Genomic DNA, 18,582 nt, shown 5'->3' with positions numbered 1-18,582 from the left:
TGTGCTTCTTCCATGTGGACTTAGTTGACACCTCACTTAGCTAGCTACTTGTTTGAGTACAAGCCTTTAAGACCCCAGAGGCTATTCTTTTTTGCAAGTTCAACACCATCTGCTCTCTTCCCTACAATTTGGGGTAGCACCATATCTTCAGTGATCATTTCATGAAGGCAAGAATTGAGCAGGGCCATGCCATATTCTTGGACTAAATGTTCTTGGCTTGAGGCTGGATTTAAGTGGGAGCCTAGAATCCACTCACTTGTCTGTGGGTAATGTATGACTCTGGACCACTTTAAGGGCCGCTTTATCATTTTATCACAAAAAAAACTTATCATCAGTCATCTCTCTGGAGCATGTATCCATCAATGGATTTATAGTATCATTCATTTATGCTATATAGCATAGAATTTAACATACTATTGACAAAATGAGATTATGCAAGTACAGTATAGCCCACTGGGAACCACAATTCTTGAGTGGCAACATCTCCTTTTGCTGGTCTCATAGATAAAGTTTTGTTTTTAAATTACTGCTCTTTGTAATTACTTTATAGTAATCCTTTGATAGTCAACTTAATGATTAATTGGGTGAGGGGGCTTAAAAATTCAAGGAACATTTTCATTTTCTTTTAATTCCATTGTTACATGACTTTATTGAAGACTTCTCAATCTAGAATAGTATTTCTTCCATCTTAATTTGATGCTTACTATATTGTTCAATATTTTGCTCATAGAATCATTCAATATTGCACCGTGAGGTTGACTCTTTTTAATTTATTACTTTCAGCTTGATATGTACTGAAGAGATTCTTCATTTTCGGTGTTCTAATACCTGGTATTTTCACATTTCATTATAAAACCCTGTTTTCTCAAGCTGACCTTTGAAATGTACTGTTCATCTCTTTTACATCATCATTTCTTACATTTGCTTTCGCTCCCCTACAATCCAGAACGAGTTCCAGTCTCTTCTGATACCAACTTTGACCTTTCCTCCTCTACGTTTTGAACATCTTCATGTGGGCTGTTCTTGATATCATGCCACAGCTCACCGAGTCCTTTGTCATTAGTGTTCAGTGAGTCAAATCTACGCTTGAAATGCTGTTAAAATGTATGTGGGAAATACTCAAGGTTATATTTTGTTTCTTGTGGACTTATTTTAATTTTCTTCAACTTCAGACTGAGCTTACATATGAGCAATTACTGGTCTGTTCCACAGTGAGCCCCTAACCTCATTTTGGCTGCTGACAATGAGCTGCTCCATCATCTCTTCCCACTGAGGTAGCTTGATTCTTGTGTATTCCATCTGGTGGAGTCCACATATATTGTAGTCATTAATGTTTTTTTTTTGGGGGGGGGGGAGTATTTTCAATGAAGAAATAGTTGGTCTTTTAAAATTCTACCATGAGATCCCTAGCTTTCTTTCTATCACCAAGGCCATATTTTCCAACTATGGATCCTTCATCTTTGTTTCCAATTTTTACAATCCAATCACCAATAATTATCAAAGCATCTTGATTGCATGTTTCAGACTGAAGAAGTTCACGGAATTCTTCAATTTCTTCATCACTAGGTTTAGTGGTTGGTCTGTACATTTAAATAATATTTTTACTGACTGGATTTCCTTGCATATAGAGAGATATGATCCTATCACTGACTGCTATGTGCTTCAAGATAGAACTTGAAATATCTTTTAAGACAATGAAATCAATGCAATTCCTCTTGAATTTGTCATTCCTGACAGTGCAAACCATGATTGCCTGTTTTAAAATGGTGAATCCAATTCCTTCCAGTTCATGAATGCCTGAGAAATTGATCTTTATGTGTTGTATTTCATTTTGATGAATTTTAATTTTCTTAAATTCATATTGTGTACATTCTACTTTCTGATTATTAATGGATGTTTGCAGTGGTTTGTTCTCATTTTGAATCATGACTTTCACAAAATGAAGGTCCTGGAAGCTTTACTACATCCCCTTTCTTATGGTCAACTCTACTTTGAGAAGGCCGGTCTTTCCCAGTCAGATGTTAAAGGTTACACATTGGCCTACTAACCACGCAGCTCACCGTTCGAAACCACCAGCTGCTACGTGAGAGAAGGGTGAGGCTTTCTACCCCCAACAGAGTTAAAGTCTCAGAAACCAACCGGGAGAGTTCTACCACGGCCTGTAAGGCTGCTCTGAATAGGAACCGACTCGATGGCAGTGGTGTGTTGTTGTTGTTGTTTGTTTGTGATATGAGGGTCTGATTTTCCAGATTTATAACGGACAATACCCTGCTGCTGTTCTTCAGGTTTCCAGTATATCTGACAGGGATCCCCACTTGGTATAGACGCGCCTGTCAGTGGCCGATCCCTCAGAGGTGGTCAGCCCATTCCTTCCTCACAGTGGTTTGTAGTCTGGAAACTCAGCTGAAACGGTGGACTTGAGTACTCCTGTCGGTATTTGAAATACTGGTAACATAATTTCCAACATCGTAGCAACATGAAAGCCACATTGACAAACAATCGGAATAGTCATAGTCAATAATTAGTTAGTTTACACTGGCTGGTATCTAATATTGAAATTTTTATTATCACTGAGAAATATAATAATTCTCATTTTCTGGTTGTGTCTTGAGAAAAAAACTTTAATTTACTATGAGATTTCATTTCAAATATAAGAAATATACGAATACTGGGAAAAGACCAAATAAAATCATGGATATTAAAGTATAGTATCATATGTCAATTCTGATTCCATTACTTATTAGCTATATGACCATTGAGTAAGGCATTTAATTTTTGTTTGTTTTATTATTTGTAAAATGGATATGATAAAAACAAGTCACAGATATCTATCTCACAGAACCATGTGAGTAATAAATTAGTTCATAATCATTTTCTATAATAATAACAATTATTACTCTCCTGGGCTCATTCTGGTATGTGTTTCCAGTCTTTATGGAGATCTTAGAAAAGGCTTCCTTAAAGAAGTACTATGGAAATATACAACCTGCCCATCCTGATTTTCATGTGAGAGTATATGTGTCTCATGGTAAATATGCACTGGGTCAACTCAGTTAATCAGTTGAGTAAATCACTTTATGGCGAGTTTATCTTGACTCTTCTTTCACATTGTTATTCTTAACTGGCCCATCAAGATAGCTTCCAAATACCTTTCAAATAGCATTCAGGTTTTAGCCCGAGTTAGTGTAGGAATGGAATTGCCTGATTTAGAATAGTTGATATGACTGTTCATTTTAGAGACTGAAAATATAACCTGTAGCTAAATACTTTCATTTGAGAATTCTGCCACTTAAGACACTTCTCCCCCAAATGAAACAGCAAGAGAGGAGGCAGGGGAAAGGAGCGGGAGCCAAGACCACCATAGACGGGGCAACAGCTAGGGAATTAAAAGCAACAATGAGGAAGACTTAGAGATTCTGGTGGTGCTGGTGCAACAGCAATCTAACTGAGAGGAATTACTAAAAGGTAGAAGGGCGAGTGTGATGGTGGGGCAGAAGGAAAGTAAAAGGAAGCAGAGGAAAGATCTAGGAAGCAAAGCTATGGATAAGGGTATAAACAAAGGTGTGCACTTATGTAAATATATTAATTCATAGAAATACAGGTATTGGCCTATGTACATACAGTGACCCTCGCCACTTCGCTTCGACTTCCGCGGCTTCACTCTATCGCGGTTTTTGCGTAACAACGCATGCTCTGTCATTACTGCCACTGATTGGCTCATACTGTACACGCTTGATGCCATAAATAATATAATAAATAATAAAAGATAATTGTAACGTCCAAAATGTTTTACTGTATTTTCCCTTTTTCGTTTAATAAATTGGGTAATACAAGTGTAATGGTGACTAAAGGGTGTTTTTTCATGTCCTCTATGCTCTAACTACAAAAATATTTGATTTACAAATAAGGAATCCTACTTTGCGGAATTTCATTTATCATGGTAGGGTCTAGAACCGATTAACCGCGATAAACGAGGGTTCACTGTATATTTATATGGCAATACATTGAGAAAGTTGATGGACTTTGGGCTTCTTCTCAAGCCTTCCCCCAACGCAAGAACACTTCATTCTAACAACCTGGCATTCTGTGATGCTCACCTTCCCAACACGATTGCTGAAGAAAATATGAGTGCATAAGCAAATGTGACGAAAGTGGATGGTGCCCTGTTATCAAACAATAGAGCATCTGGGGTCTTAAAGGCTTGAAGTTAAACAAGCGGCCATCTAGCACAGAAGCAACAAGCCACATGGAAGAAGCACACCAACCTGTGAGATCATGAGGTGTTGACAGGATCTGGTAACAGGCACCAGAAGACCCCAAACAAAACATATTGTTGCGACCAAGAGGAGTTGGAGCAGAAACCCAAATCCCATCTGTAGACACTAGGACATCCCCTCACAGAAGGGTCACAAGGAAGGGATGAGTCCACCAGGGTATAGCACCAATGAAACACACAATATTACTCTGGTTCTTTGAGGCTTCCTCACCTCCCACTATCATGACCCCAGTCCTGCCTTTCAGTCCTGGATAGACTGGAGCATGTACAGTGGTACAGATAAGAGCTCACAACACAGAGAATCCAGATCACATAAACCCATCAGGAACAGAAATGGGAGTAGCAATACCAGGAGGGTAGGGAGAAGGTGTGGGGGAGGAGGGGAGGACTGGGGAAACAATCGCAACGATCGAGCATAATTTCTGCCCCCCCCCCCATCATGGGGATGAACAACAGAAATGTGGGTGAATGGAGACAGCCGTCAGTGTAAGATATGAAATGAATAATAATTTATAATTTATCAAGGGTCACGAGAAGAAGGGGAAAATAGAGGAGCCGATACCAAGGACTTAAATAGAAAGTAGTGTTTAAAAAATGATGATGGCAACATATGTACAGATATGCTTGATACAATTGATGTATGGAATGTCATAAGAGCTGTAAGAGCCCCCAATAAAAATGATTTTTAAAAATTTTTAAGGTTTAAAAAAGAAGCAACTTTATAACAAGAAGGCATCCCTGCCCAGTGCAAGTCCAGTCTATGGGTCCAATGCCAGTCAAGGCCTCTTCAGCCTCACACAGCTGCAGGCTGATAGCACAGGAAGGTGCAGCAGGAAGGGGCTGTCTTGGGCCAGTGGGTGCACAGTTGCATGGAGCGCAGGTCAATAGAACATCAGCATGGATAGTTCAGGTGTTGGCTCCCAGGGTCAGTTGGTCCACATGGCACGGCACGTGAAGTCCCAAAAAGGATGAAGGGGAAGGGTCAGAGAGAGAGGATTTCCCAGTCTCTCTCTTATCCCCAACCCCCAACCCCAAGGGGACAAACAACAGAAATATGGGTAGAGGGAGACAGCGAACAGTGTAAGATATGGAAATAATAATAATTTATAATTTAGCAACGGTTCATGAGGACGGGAGGGTGGGGGAAGGAGGGAAAAGAGAGAAGCTGATACCAAGGGCTCAAAGAAAATGTTTTGAAAATGATGATGGCAACATAGGTACAAATGTGCTTGATACAATTGCTGATGGATTGTAATAAGAGCTGTAAAAGCCCCAGATAAAATGGTTTATTTAAAAAAAATAAGTCACACCCCCAGGGAGGCACCACCAAGCTACCACCTGATTAACAGATTGGACTTCCCCCTTACCTCTACACAGGTACCATCAAGCTGGCCTACAAGCTGATCACCACACTATTCTCATAGCCTTTTGTTCTAATTTCCCGACATCTGGCTCATGTGTGTGAAAAGACTAGTTTAAAAGACTTGCCCAAAAAATTTGTTTCCATTTTTTAAATATTCAGAAAATGCATATACAGTTTTTACATGGGATTTGATCAATGCTGAAACATCTCTCATCTGTTTCATTTCTATATTCCCAGAATAAATGGTAACTTCCATGGGCTATATAACCCCCATAATATGACTTAATTTTTTCTGAAAATCCACAACCGAAAAAGTAAATGCCTGGTAACTTTGAGAGAAATCGCCCACAAAATCCATCATGAAATTCAATCTTCCACACTTTTAACAAATTACTCCAGTCTCCTGACTTGATTGAAATGGTTTATTTTATTTTATTTTTTTAGGTGAACCTGATCTTCCTCGCAAGAATTCAGAAGACTTAATACATGCCGGAGAAAAGCGCACTGAGACACACCCATAGACTCGAAGGATCCTATTGGCTCCTGTCATTTTAAACATGAGAGGTAATTTAATTTTTATACAAGAAAACTAATTTCTAAAATAATGCTCTGTAGAATATCATTACAGGTAAAATTATCTTACTTAAATGCCCTCCCGAATCAAATTTTTTTAATGATCATGTTCTATCTTTCAGAGCAAAATACTAACAGGTTGACAAATATTTAAACTTTTCTAAAGTTCTTAATTTGCTCATCTATTAAAAATTATACCTATTAATATGCTTTAGTTTTGAAAAATAATAAGCTATTTTCTCTATGGAGGTTTACTCCTCATTTTATGTCCCACTTCACACAGGAAACATGGCTATTTTACACTGGTAAGAACTACGCAGCAGGAACACTTGAAACAAACGTCAGTGTGCACCACAAGCTGTGGGAAGTTACCTCCACGGTTCTCTTAGAAGAGCTTCAGTTTTCAGGACCGCTTTACTCTATCTCAGGCTCCCTGGTGGCGCAGTGGGTTACACTTTGGGCTGCTACCTCAAGGTCAGCAGATGGAAACCACCAGCCACTACGGTAGAGAGATGAGGCTCTCTACTCCCATCAGCAGTTACAGTCTCAGAAACCCACAGGGGAAGTTCTACCTCCCGTGACCCGTGGAGTCACTGTGAATCGGAATGGACTACATGGCAGTGAGTTTGTTTTCTTGGGTGTGCTTTCTCAAAGTTACCCTCGTGATCTTATTGACTAAGCACTGGCCGGCTGACCTCAAAGCCGCAAGTTCAAACCCACCAATTACTCTGCAGAAGAAAGTTGAGGCTATCCGGTCCCTCAGAGGAAATTCTACGTAGGTTTGCTTTGAGTCAGCGCCATCTCAGTAGCAGTGGGGTTTGCGCTATCAAATTATCTACTTTGGAAGTGATATCTTGGAAATAAGATTTTAAATTAGCTTACTGATATTTCTGCCTACTAAAATAAAGAACCATGATGTCCGTCTACAGAAGAGGTTCAGGAAGTTAGAAGTGAAGAATGTGTATGCACAGTAGGTACATCTAGTATCCCCTAGCAGAAGGAAGAAACAAGCCCCAAGCACGGAGTCCTGTTGTGGAGGTAGGGGTGGAAATTATAGCAAAAATATGCTGAGATTACCCTCCCAAGACTTCTAGAGATAACCATTGGTTTCTTAGGTGTTGCTTTAGATAGCTCAAACACTGATTGCCATTGAGTCGATGACGACATAGAACGACCCCACAAGACTGTCACTCTTGATGCAAGTAGAAAGTCCCATCTTTTTTTTAATCATTTAATTAGGGGCTCATACCACTCTTATCACAATCCAAACATACATCAATTGTGTAAAGCACATTTGTACATTCATTGTCCTCATTGTCCTCAAAACATTTGCTCTCCACTTAAGCCCCCGGCATTAGGTCCTCGTTTCTCCCCCTCCCTCCCCGCTCCCCCCTTCATGAGCCCTTGATAATTTATAAATTGTTATTTTGTCATATCTTGTACTGTCTGATGTCTCCCTTTACCCACTTTTCTGTTGTCTGTCCCCCAAGGAGGAGATCACATATAGTTCCTTGTAATCGGTTCCCTCTTTACAACCCACTGTTCCTCTACCCTCACTGTATCGCCACTCACACCACTGGTCCTGAAGGGATCATCCACCCTGGATTCCCTGTGTTTCCAGTTCCTATATGTACCAGTGTACATTCTCTGGTCTAGTCAGACTTGCAAGGTAGAATTGGGATCATGATAGTGGGGGAGGAAGCATTTAGGAACTAGAGGAAAGTTATCTTTTTCATCATTGCTACATTGCACCCTGTCTGGCTCGTCTCCTCCCCGAGACCCCTCTGCCAGGGGATCTCCCATGGCCTACAAATGGGCTTTAAAAGTCGCATCTTTCTACAGAATTGCTGGTTACCATAGAACTGCTGATCTTGACATTAGCAGCTCAACACTAACCACTATGAAACCAGGACTCCTGCTTTAGATAAAAAAGATTTTAAATGTGATTACCTTTCCAGATTATACATTGCTCATATTTTTGAGTTGGTGGTTTGACTTTCTGTTACATTTATAATAATGGGTTCATTAATAGCAATTATCAATTGTCAGACGCTTTGTAGAACATCTGACACATGTCATCTCACTTAGCCCTCTCAACACTGCTCAAGCTACTGATTGTGAGTCTTAGTCTCCATCTGAAACTCAAAGAGAAACCAAGCTGTAAAAGACTTCAGGAAATAAGTTTGTGGATAATTAACAACTTGAATCTCTTACACTTGATTCCTCTTAGCTATAGTGACTCCTCTTCACACCTTCCAACCGAGCTGTCACTTGATTATCTTTAGGAGCCATGGTTGTTGGAGAAGAGTACTCAAGTCCTGAATAGGTTGGACTCAACTTAAAAACTCACTGCGACCAAGTAGATTCTAACTCATAGAAACTTGTATGAGACTGTAACTCTATGGAAGTAGAAAGTTTCATTGTCTGACCATAGTACAGCTGGTGTTCTTGTACTGCTGACCTTGAGGGTAGCAACCCAACATAGAACCACTATGCTGCCAGGGCTTTGCGAATATATAACAGAGTCCCCATGTGCTACCACCACCGGTTGCCATTGGGTTGATTCCAACTCATGACAGTCCTAGCTGCTGTAGAATAGAACAGTAACCTCTGGGCGTTTCAAATGCCTTCTAGAAGCACATCACCAGACCTTTCTTAGTTCTCACCCAGTGGTTCTCAGCCTTCCTAATGCCGGGACCCTTTAATACAATTCCTCATGTTGTGGTGACCCCCAACCATAAAATTACTCTCACTGCTACTTCATGACTGTAATTTTTCTACTGTTATGAATCATAATGCAAATATCTGATATGCAGGATGTATTTTCATTGTTACAAATTGAACAATTAAGGCATGTTGATTAATCACAGTGATTAATCACAAAACAATATGTAATTATATATTGTGAAATATGTATGTGTTTTCCGATGATCTTAGGTGACCCCTGTGAAAGGGTCGTGTGACCCCCAAATGGTTCAGAACCCACAGGTTGAGAACCGCTGTTCTACTCCATTTCCATTAAGTCAATTCTGATGCATAGCACTCCTCTATGCAGTTTTCAAGGCTGTCGATCTTTATGGGAGCAGCTAGCCTCCATTTTCAGCCACAGAGAAACTGGTGGGTTTGAATAGCCAACCTCATGGTTAAGAGTCCAACACACTTACCCATGCCTTTGTCGCTGATATATACCATTAAGTCCGTTCCATCTCATAGCAACCCTGTGAAGAACAGAATAACACTGCCCAGTCCTGCACCATCCTCAAGATTGTTCTTATCTTCTAGCCTATTATTGCAACCACTGTGTCAATCCATCTTGTCGAAGGTTTTTTTCTTTTGCTGCCCCTCCACTTTAGCAAGCACGATTCCATTCTCCGAAGACTGGTCTTTTCTGGGTATATGTCCAAAGTAAGTGAGACAAAGTCTCACCATCCTAGTCACTATGGAGTATTCTGGCTGCACTTCTCCCAAGACATCATTTTCAAAGCATTTTCCTTCTACTTGAGCCCTTAATATCAGCTCCTTGTTTCCCCCTCGCTCCCCCATGAACCCTTGATAAGTTATAATTTTCATGTCTTATATCATCCTCTGTTGCCCTTCACCCACTTTTCTGGTGTTCATCATCCTGGGAGGGGGTTATATGTCAATCCTTGTGATCGATTCCCCCTTTCTCCCCTCACCTTCCCTTTGTCCTCCTGGTATCTCTATTCTCATTGTTGGCCCTGAGGGGTTTATCTATCCTGGATTCCCTGTGTTGCAGGCTCTTATCTGTAGCAGTGTGCATGCTCTGGCCTAATCCAATTTGTAAGGTAGAATTGAGGTCATGATAGTGGGGGGAAGGAAGCACCAAAGAACTAGAGGAAAGTTGTGTGTTCCATCAGTGCTATACTGCACCCTGACTGGCTTATCTCTTCCCTGTGACCCTTCTGTTAGGGGCTATCCAGTTGTCTACAGATGGTCTTTGGGTCTCCACTCCATGCCCCTCCTGCCCCCAATTCACATTGGGTATGATTTTGTTCTGTGTCTTAGATGCCTGATACCTGATCCAGCTGACACCTCATGATCACACAGGCTGGTGTGCTTCTTCCTTGTGGGCTTTGTTGCTTCTCAGCTAGATGGCCACTTGTTTGTCTTCAAGGCTTTAAGACCCCAGATGCTATATCTTTTGATAGCCAGCCCGGCACCATTAGCTTGCTTCACCACATTTGCTTATGCACCCATTTTGTCTTCAGTGATCATGTCGGGAAGGTGAGCATCACAGAATGCCGAATTATTAGAATAAAGTGTTCTCGTGTTGAGGGAGTACTTGAGTCAAGGCTCAATGTCCATCTGCTACCTTAATCCTTAACATTTAGATATAAGTACATTCTTAACATAAGTACATATTCCCCTCTCATTTTATATATATATATATATATATATTTACATATGTACATGCCTGAATTTAGACCTCTATAAATTCCCTTTGCATGTTATTTCTTCTATTTCCTTTTACTTCCCTCTTGTCCCATCATCATGTTCAGCCTTCATTCTGGTTTAGCAATTCCTCACTGCTACATTGCCTTTAATTAAGCCCCACTCAGGATCATATGCCCTTCTGTCCATTGATTTTAGTCTATGTGTTGTTCCCTTGCCCCTTCCTTTCTCCCACCTCCCCTTCACCTGTATCCCCCAGAATCATCAGTCCCATAACTCTCATCTCCGAATTGTTTATCCCGCCTATCTTATCTATATAGACATGCAGAGACATTAATAAGTGCAAAAAACAGGCAAAGCCAAACAAAACAACAAAGGAAGTCAAAACCAACAAAACAGTAAGAACAACAAGAAAGCCAGTGACCAAAATGGAAAAGCCTATAAATAGTTCAAGGTCTGTTTGTTGGCCTTTACAAGTATTTTCCAGTAAAGTCTGATGGGGTGCCTCACTCTGTCTCCAAAGTCTATTTTTTGGTATTCCCCAGGGACTTCATCACTTTGCTCCCCTTGCTGCTCTGTTGCATGCCCTTTGTGTTTAGCCCCAGTGTGATGGAGTCAGATTGGGCACAATTCCCACATTGTGTGTCCAGTGTTGCCCTCTGCAGCGCTATGGATCAGTGAGGGATGCCGGGGCTCATGGTGGGGCCGGCCCTATGGTCCTCTGTGTGTATTGTCTTTTCTGAGCAGGAATATCGTCCTTGGGGCTTGGTCACTCTCCATACCTCTTTGTTTCTCCTGTGTGCTCTAATCAGACATGCCCCTCTCCCCAAGCTGTAGCCCCAATGCTGCCCTCTGAAGTGCATCCTTCTGAAGGGGGGGGGGGTGTCCACATAGTTGGGATTGGGGCCGGCACTGCAGACCTCTCTGTTGGTTCCCTGGTGCAGGCCGGTATGTTGTATTCACATCTTGGCACATCAGGGTGAAGTCTGGTTCTCTCTCCGTCTCCTGAGGAGATATAAATAATACCCTCCCCGTGAGTGGGTTAGTGCCCTGCTCCCCACCTACCCATGTCGTTTTGTTTTTTTTCTCTTTCTTTCCCCCTCTTATTTAGTTGGCTGCCATATGTATCCCTAGATTTGGTTTGGTCTCTGACATAGTACCTGGACCTCACCCCAGGAATGTATGCTATAGTAGCTTTTCCCCTGTGTCCCATTTTTTAAGCTTACTTCAGTGGACTCATGTTGTACTTGTCATTTTGTGCTTGGCTTACTTTGCTTTGCATGATTTCCTCCAGTTCTTCCCACGCAGCGATGTGCTTCATGCATCCATCACTGCTTTTTAGGGATACGTAGTACTCCATTGTATGTCTGTACCACAGTTTTTTAATCCATTTGTCTGTTGATGGAAATTTGGGTTGTTTCCAACTCCTTACAATTGTGAACTGTGCCGCAATGAACACTGGAGCACAGATGTCTGGACTTGGTTTGTTGCTTGCCTCTTCTGAGTATATGCCCAGTAGGGGGATTGCTGGGTTGTATGGTAGCTCAATTTCCATCTGTTTTAGAAATCACCAAATAGATTTCCATAATGGCTAGCCATACCTACAGGTCCACCAGCAGTGGATGAGAGTTCCTATCTCACAGCCCCTCCAACACTTGTTGTTTTCTGATTTTTTGAATTGGGCTCTCTTTGAGGGTGTTAGGTGGTATCTCATAGTTGTTCTCTTATGGCTAATAATCGGGAACATTTTCTCATATGTTATTGGCCATTCGGATTTCTGCCCGTGTGAAACTTCTGTTCAGGTCCTTTGCCCACCTCCTCAGTGGGCAGTTAGTTTTTTTCTTATTGTAAGCTTGCAAAGTACTGTAGATTTTAGTAATAAGGCCTTTGTCTGATATGTCATTGCTAAAGATGTATTCCCAATCTGTGCACTCTCTTACTACTCGCTTGGTGAATTCTTTCTATGTACACAGGTGTTTTATCCTCAGTGTATCCCACTTGTCTCCATGTACTCTTCTGAATCCGACCTGAACTTCTGCCCATCCACCTTTCAATTAGTAGTTGAGCACTTAACAATACCATCCAGGGAATCCAGAGAGTATATTGCAGTTAGTTAGTTAGTTAGTTAGTTAGTTAGTTAGTTAGTTAGTTAGTTAGTTAGTTAAAATCCCTTCCAGTTGATTTCAACATCTGATGATCCCATGTGTGCAGAGAGGGACCGCCCCATAGGGTTTTCTAGGTAGGTTGTAAGCTTTCTGGAAGCAGGTCACCAGGTTTGTCTCTCTTGTGGAGCCTCTGAGTGGGTTTGAACTGCCTACCTTTTTGGTAGCACTTGACTATTCAGCCCTCGGGGATCCTAAAATGTATGTTGTTTTCTGTTATGTGCTGTTGAGTTGGTTTCAAATTATAGTGATCCCAGGTGAACTGCAAATACAATTTTTCAAAGCCAGCTGAAATCTTTACAGGAGATCACTTTATAGGTCTTTCTCCCCTAGAGTTCCTGGATCGATTCAAACCACCAAGCTTGCACTTAACAGCCAAGCAATTCAGTGTTGAATCACCAGGGTGTAATTAGGTATATGTTAAGGAATGCTAATTCAGCAGATAATGAGACAATGTATAGTGCAAAAGAGGTAAAAATTGGCAATTGTGACTTAGATATGGTATTTGTGTACTGATAGAGTCATGAACCTTGGAAAGGAGAGAGAGAGACAGACAGACAGGGAGACAGACAGAGAGACAGAGAACCTGCATGCTGCAGCCAGCCATCCACTCTCCCACCCTGACAATTTCATGGGTTCTGTATTCCAGATATTCTGATTGGTTAAACTATTTTCATGTAAGTTACCTCCACTTTTAATGTTGGCTAAAAGATTTTGAAACATTGTAAGGACCAGACCAAGTATATCTGGGGCTTGGATTTGCTCCTGGTTCACAAATTCACCGTAACCTTTTTCTAACCATTAGCTTCTTCTTTGGCTGGCCACCATCAGGGAACATGTGTCGAGATGTGCAGGAAGCCCTACAAGAATTTTACTTTTCAAGCTGTCTCTAATTTCATCAGCATTTCTAAGTAATTTGAATCCACAAACTATTGTTTTGTTTACCATGTTTCTTTTGTGTGTGTTAATTAGCAAAACTGGATCTGGAGTTAGAATATACAACCCTATGTTAGTTTGTTGTTTAAAAGAGGGCACGCTGCTTACTATATTATCTCTACCAAAACGCATGTCCGAGATTTCTAGTATGTTAAAAAGCAAATACAATATCAGACCTGTTTCTCATTGGAAGTAAATTCATTCCAATTTCAATGCCATCTCATTAGTGTTCAGCACATAAGATGTCAAAAACTGGTGGTTTAAGAACTTAATTCCATATATCTTCTTTGTGAGCCTCCACACCAAGGGAAAATCTTTGACTTCTGTATCCTAATCTAGGGTTTATGCTCTTTTGTTCACTACAGGTCCTCAACTCTAGTCGTTCTACCCTTACAGAGACCCACATCGTGTATCCCCACTTGTGTCATACTTGCTTTTTATCTGATTTTGTGATTTCTAATTTGAAGAGTCATTCACACACACACAGTATAATATAATAAATAAGAGGAAGAAATTCCAACTGGTGTAAAACAAATATCTGTTATATGCTGATAAATCCTTTATTTTTGGCCAGGTATATGAAGTTCAATGTGAAATTTTCTTTCAGTCATCAAAGTCTAAACATGAGTAAAGCATGACGTGCATTTGGTTTTTCTTGCAGGACATTGAGAACAGCTCTAAAACATCCTAAATCTTCAGCTTCCCAGCCGTCTATATTCTCTTTTTCAACCTATACTTGGATCAGGCCATTTTAATGGACTCATTTAGAAGGAATTAATAAGAAGAACATCATTTCTAAACTGATCATTCAGGCCAGTTAAAGACCCTCAAAGTCGTAATTAGAGTTTTGTGGCAATGCATCTGCCATTATTTTTTCTCTGCAATTTGGTCTTCTTCAATCAAGCCAGAGAAATTGTAAATCAAGCCGAACAATCTAAAAATTTGTATTGCTATGATTCCAGTCACATGTAGAGATACGGTGTTTATTTACTTATTTTTTTGCGCTGTTGTACAGAGTGCTATAATTACAAATTTTTCAAGGTCTAAAAAACAGAATACAAAACCAAAAGTACAGAGAACACTTTTTTTCAACTCTGAAACTTAAGCTATTTAGAGTGTTCTTACCATTTTAAATACCTAGGACAAAAATTAAAGGTGGGACTACTCAGAAGCTCTGTCTGTACTCCCATGGCCACATTGGACATCACTGCGCGGGCTCTGTGACCTGATGCAAACCCCATGGCAACTCAAGAGCTGAGAAATAACACAGAACTTCTCCGTGGTACCACTGAACCATCCTTTCACCATCATGTGATTTCAAAGCACTGAGACACCCCCTACATGAGCATTGTGACATTGCGAATCAAGCACTCTCTGAAGTGTAAGGTGGCAAGAACCCGCGGCTGTTGTGGAGATGGATAGTAGAACTGAGAACGGAACTTATCTGCGGGGTCAACATTCTTCCAGGCTTTAGCAAAGTGCATTTCAGATCAAGGAATCAGAGACAAAGGGCGCACTTGTGTTTATATGGGTATGCGTGCGTGCGTGCGTGCGTGCGAACATCTATGAAAGTGGAGGCCTACGTGTTCCGGTAGAGATAACCTTACATGACATGACTCTTCAGCTTTCCTCTAAGAAATAAACTGCGTTGCTGTGCAGGCTTTGCTTCCTTGTCACATTTGCCCGAGCACGTGCGAGGCCTTTCCTTTGCTCCAAGCTTTAAAGTACCGTTCTGTCTGTTTTCAGCTGCCAAGAAAGGTCAAGCACCATCGGATGTTGTAGCTTGTCACTGTATAAACACTTCCATGATTGTGAGCTCAAATGCATTCGTCTTTGCGAGAGGTTGGAACTGAATGGATAAAGCAGCCAGGGTCGCCCTGAACGAAAGAATGAAGAGAAGGAGGGCGCGTCCATCTTTATGACGGTTCTGTGATGCTTGCTCCATTCTTGGGTTCCACGATGCTAAGCAATATTCTAGAAATGGACACAACGAGAAGCTTTTACATCTAAGTCGTGGGATTATATAACTCACCACTCAGATCACTTTTAATGTGTAAGCCATATTCTATATGCATATTTATTATGCGATATTGTAATGTAAGATCTATTTGTGCATAGATGGTGTGTGACATGCTTCTAAATGTTCTGTGAATAAGATTTAGTGCTTTTTGTCTCACCTGAACCTTGTGCAGAATACAGCTAAGTAATTTAATTGTATCATAGACATTACAATACAATTGATATTTTACATGTAACATAAGAAGTAAAGATGGATCTAAAGTGATGTGTTGGGAGGAATGTATAAATATGTGCAGCATAGTAATATTTCAGTGAACTTTTTGTTCTTCTAAAATGGACTTTTTATTTCTATTTATGGAAAAACTACTGCATTTCTTTTCTTTTTTAAAAAATAAAACTAGCTATTTACCAGCTAGAGAATATTCTGCATTTAGAATAGAATCAGACTCGCATCAGGTCTTTTTACCATTGTTCTTAATTGAGCCAGTAAAGCTATAGGAGTTTTCAAGGGAGAAGTACATTGAAAAATTGCTTCTCAGATTAATAGAAAACATGCCCACTTTGTTCCTATTAAAGCTTTAAGATCTATAGACTTCCTTAATAAACAATCGCAGAACACAAAAGAAAGTGTCGATTTCTGTCTGGGGGCTTTTCCCTTCCTGTTCAGGTTATGTGACTGATCACGCACTGTGACTGACAGCCCTCCTCTTTCGTCAGAAGCTCTGTCGGGCTGCCCTCAGGCTCTCTTCCTTCCATTATGCTCCCTCACGCCCTTAAACCCTGTATTTCCTCCCTTGGCTCGCTTTTTCCTTTTCTCTGCTGCTTGTCTTTCCTCTCCCGTTTCTTGTTTCTTCGCTCCCTTTCTCTCTCTGTCTCTGTCTCTCTCTTTTCCTTTTTGTCTCCTCTGGGTGACTTGTTGTGTCCCACCTCCTGGAGCCTCTCCCAGAAGCAAAGAAAGCAGTGAGTCCGTGCTGTCACCTGTGCCCCCCTCCCCACCCCCCGCCCCTCCAGCAGCACTGTGGAGTCTGTGCTGGAAAGAAAAGGGGATGAGACTGAGGACCCTGCACATTGACTGTCTTGTTTGGAATTTTATCCTCAGCTGACCAACAGAGACACCTTGCCATTTCTGATGCCTTTTACTTTAACACGTATCTCTTTTATTTCATTTTTACTATGACAGTCTAAAATTCTTGTGCTTTATTCTGCTGTAATTCTCTGTATTTCCTGTGACGTATGATTGCTAAATAAATCAGATCTGAGGGAAAACATTGCGAATTATTTGGTGTCTCATGTAAATCGATTTGGTGAGGCATAAAATGGTTGCAGACATCGGGGAAATAATTTGAGTTTTGTTCTAGTCTTTTTAAATTTAATTCACCGAACACGTACTATTGCTCCTCTTATTTGCAAGCAGCTGCATAGACACAGTGCAGAAAGACCACAGAATTCTGATCTTTCCTCCAATATTGTCATCCTATAAAGGGGAGAAAGCAAGCACATCAATAACTAGACTGCTGTGTATAAAGCAATCTGAGTCATGAGAGTTATAGCAAAATGAGACTGGACATTGTTGCTGTCACTAGGTGATGACCAGTTGATTTCGACTCATGGAAACCCCATGTGACACTGAGTAGCCTTGTCATGCTGTCACCTTTATGGAAGCCGATCATCAAGCCTTTCCCCCACACTCCTGCTGGGTGGGTTTGAAATACCCATCTGTGGGTTTGTAGTCAAAAGCAGCATGCTTGGACCACCTAGGGACATTCTTCTGAATATTAAAAAGCAAGCAAGCAAAAAGGGTCAGTGAGTTCATGCTGCCTCATAGTGACGCTGTTGTTTTCCCAGACCATAAATCCTTCCAGGAACACCCTCCACTTTCTCCCCTGTGCCCGTGAGCCACTTCTTTCAGTCAACAGCCCCGATGCTAACCCGACAGCACCAGCAGGGCTCTGCTCCCATCTCAAAGGCTTCCTAGCACATCTCTTAGAACAGAGGACACAGCACTTGAGCTCTATGAGCAATAATAGCAGAAGGCCACCCCAGCCCTCATCCAGTTTTCTTCATTCCTCGTCCTTTTAACTGTGTAAAGAATAATCATAATCTAAAAGGTGGGGATAGTGTAGTTACAGAACATCTAAATGGAAATGAAATCAAGTCGATTCCAAGATTAAACAGACTTTTTTAAGATTTGGAGGAGATTAATATGTAAAAGGGTAATCTCAATGAAAATTAATAAACTTTATCATCAAAATGAAAAAGAAAATCCTTAAGATTTTAGTAACTACTAAAACAGCAGCAGTTAAGTAATAAGAAAACCCACAAATGAAATGAACTTAGCTTAGAAAATTGTGTGCAACCAAAAACCCAGGGGTGTCATCAATGTAACTCACATGCCATGTGTCTCCATTGAGATTGTCACTGTGATGCCAAAGTGGTTCAAATGAAAATGAAAACAGTTATCTATTCATCAAATACACGATATGTACATTTTTAGCTTTAGATATGATTACATGCTTGCATTGCTTTGTCAAGTGCCATAATTGAATTGTGTACAATTATACGGTGCATAAAAACTGATTTTATCTTAAACGACTGAAAGATACATTGCATAGCTATTAAGCTAAAATATAAGGTTGGTTGGGTTTTTTTTCCCAGCCTGTTTTTGGTAAGCCTATCGCATAGAGGAAATATGCTTTGATTTAATGGGCTGGAGGAAAGGGAATTATCATTAGATTTCATTGTCTGGCCTAGAGTAAAAGGAAGGAAAGGAGCCATTTATGATTTCATGGGAAGGGTCACAGAGAATGTGCAGATGCGGTGAAGGCTGAAGGAGTAGGCAA

General features: G+C 40.8%; 1 protein-coding gene across 1 annotated transcript in view; it reads left to right on the top strand.

Annotated features, from left to right (window-relative positions):
• The window catches only part of PDE1A (phosphodiesterase 1A), a 299,823-nt gene extending 282,827 nt beyond the window's left edge, over positions 1–16,996 (top strand). Inside the window, exons 14-15 of the mRNA XM_045296276.1 lie at positions 6,084–6,203; positions 14,385–16,996. Of these exons, the coding sequence (XP_045152211.1) occupies positions 6,084–6,160 (77 nt within the window). The 3' untranslated portion in view covers positions 6,161–6,203; positions 14,385–16,996. The remainder of the gene's footprint in view (positions 1–6,083; positions 6,204–14,384) is intronic.
• Positions 16,997–18,582: the final 1,586 nt, after the last annotated feature.

This window comes from Echinops telfairi, unplaced genomic scaffold, assembly GCF_000313985.2.
Source record: "Echinops telfairi isolate 266 unplaced genomic scaffold, ASM31398v2 ScPeMD7_3;HRSCAF=10, whole genome shotgun sequence".
NCBI classification, from domain to species: domain Eukaryota; kingdom Metazoa; phylum Chordata; class Mammalia; order Afrosoricida; family Tenrecidae; genus Echinops; species Echinops telfairi.
This window is presented reverse-complemented; position numbering and strand designations above follow the sequence as displayed.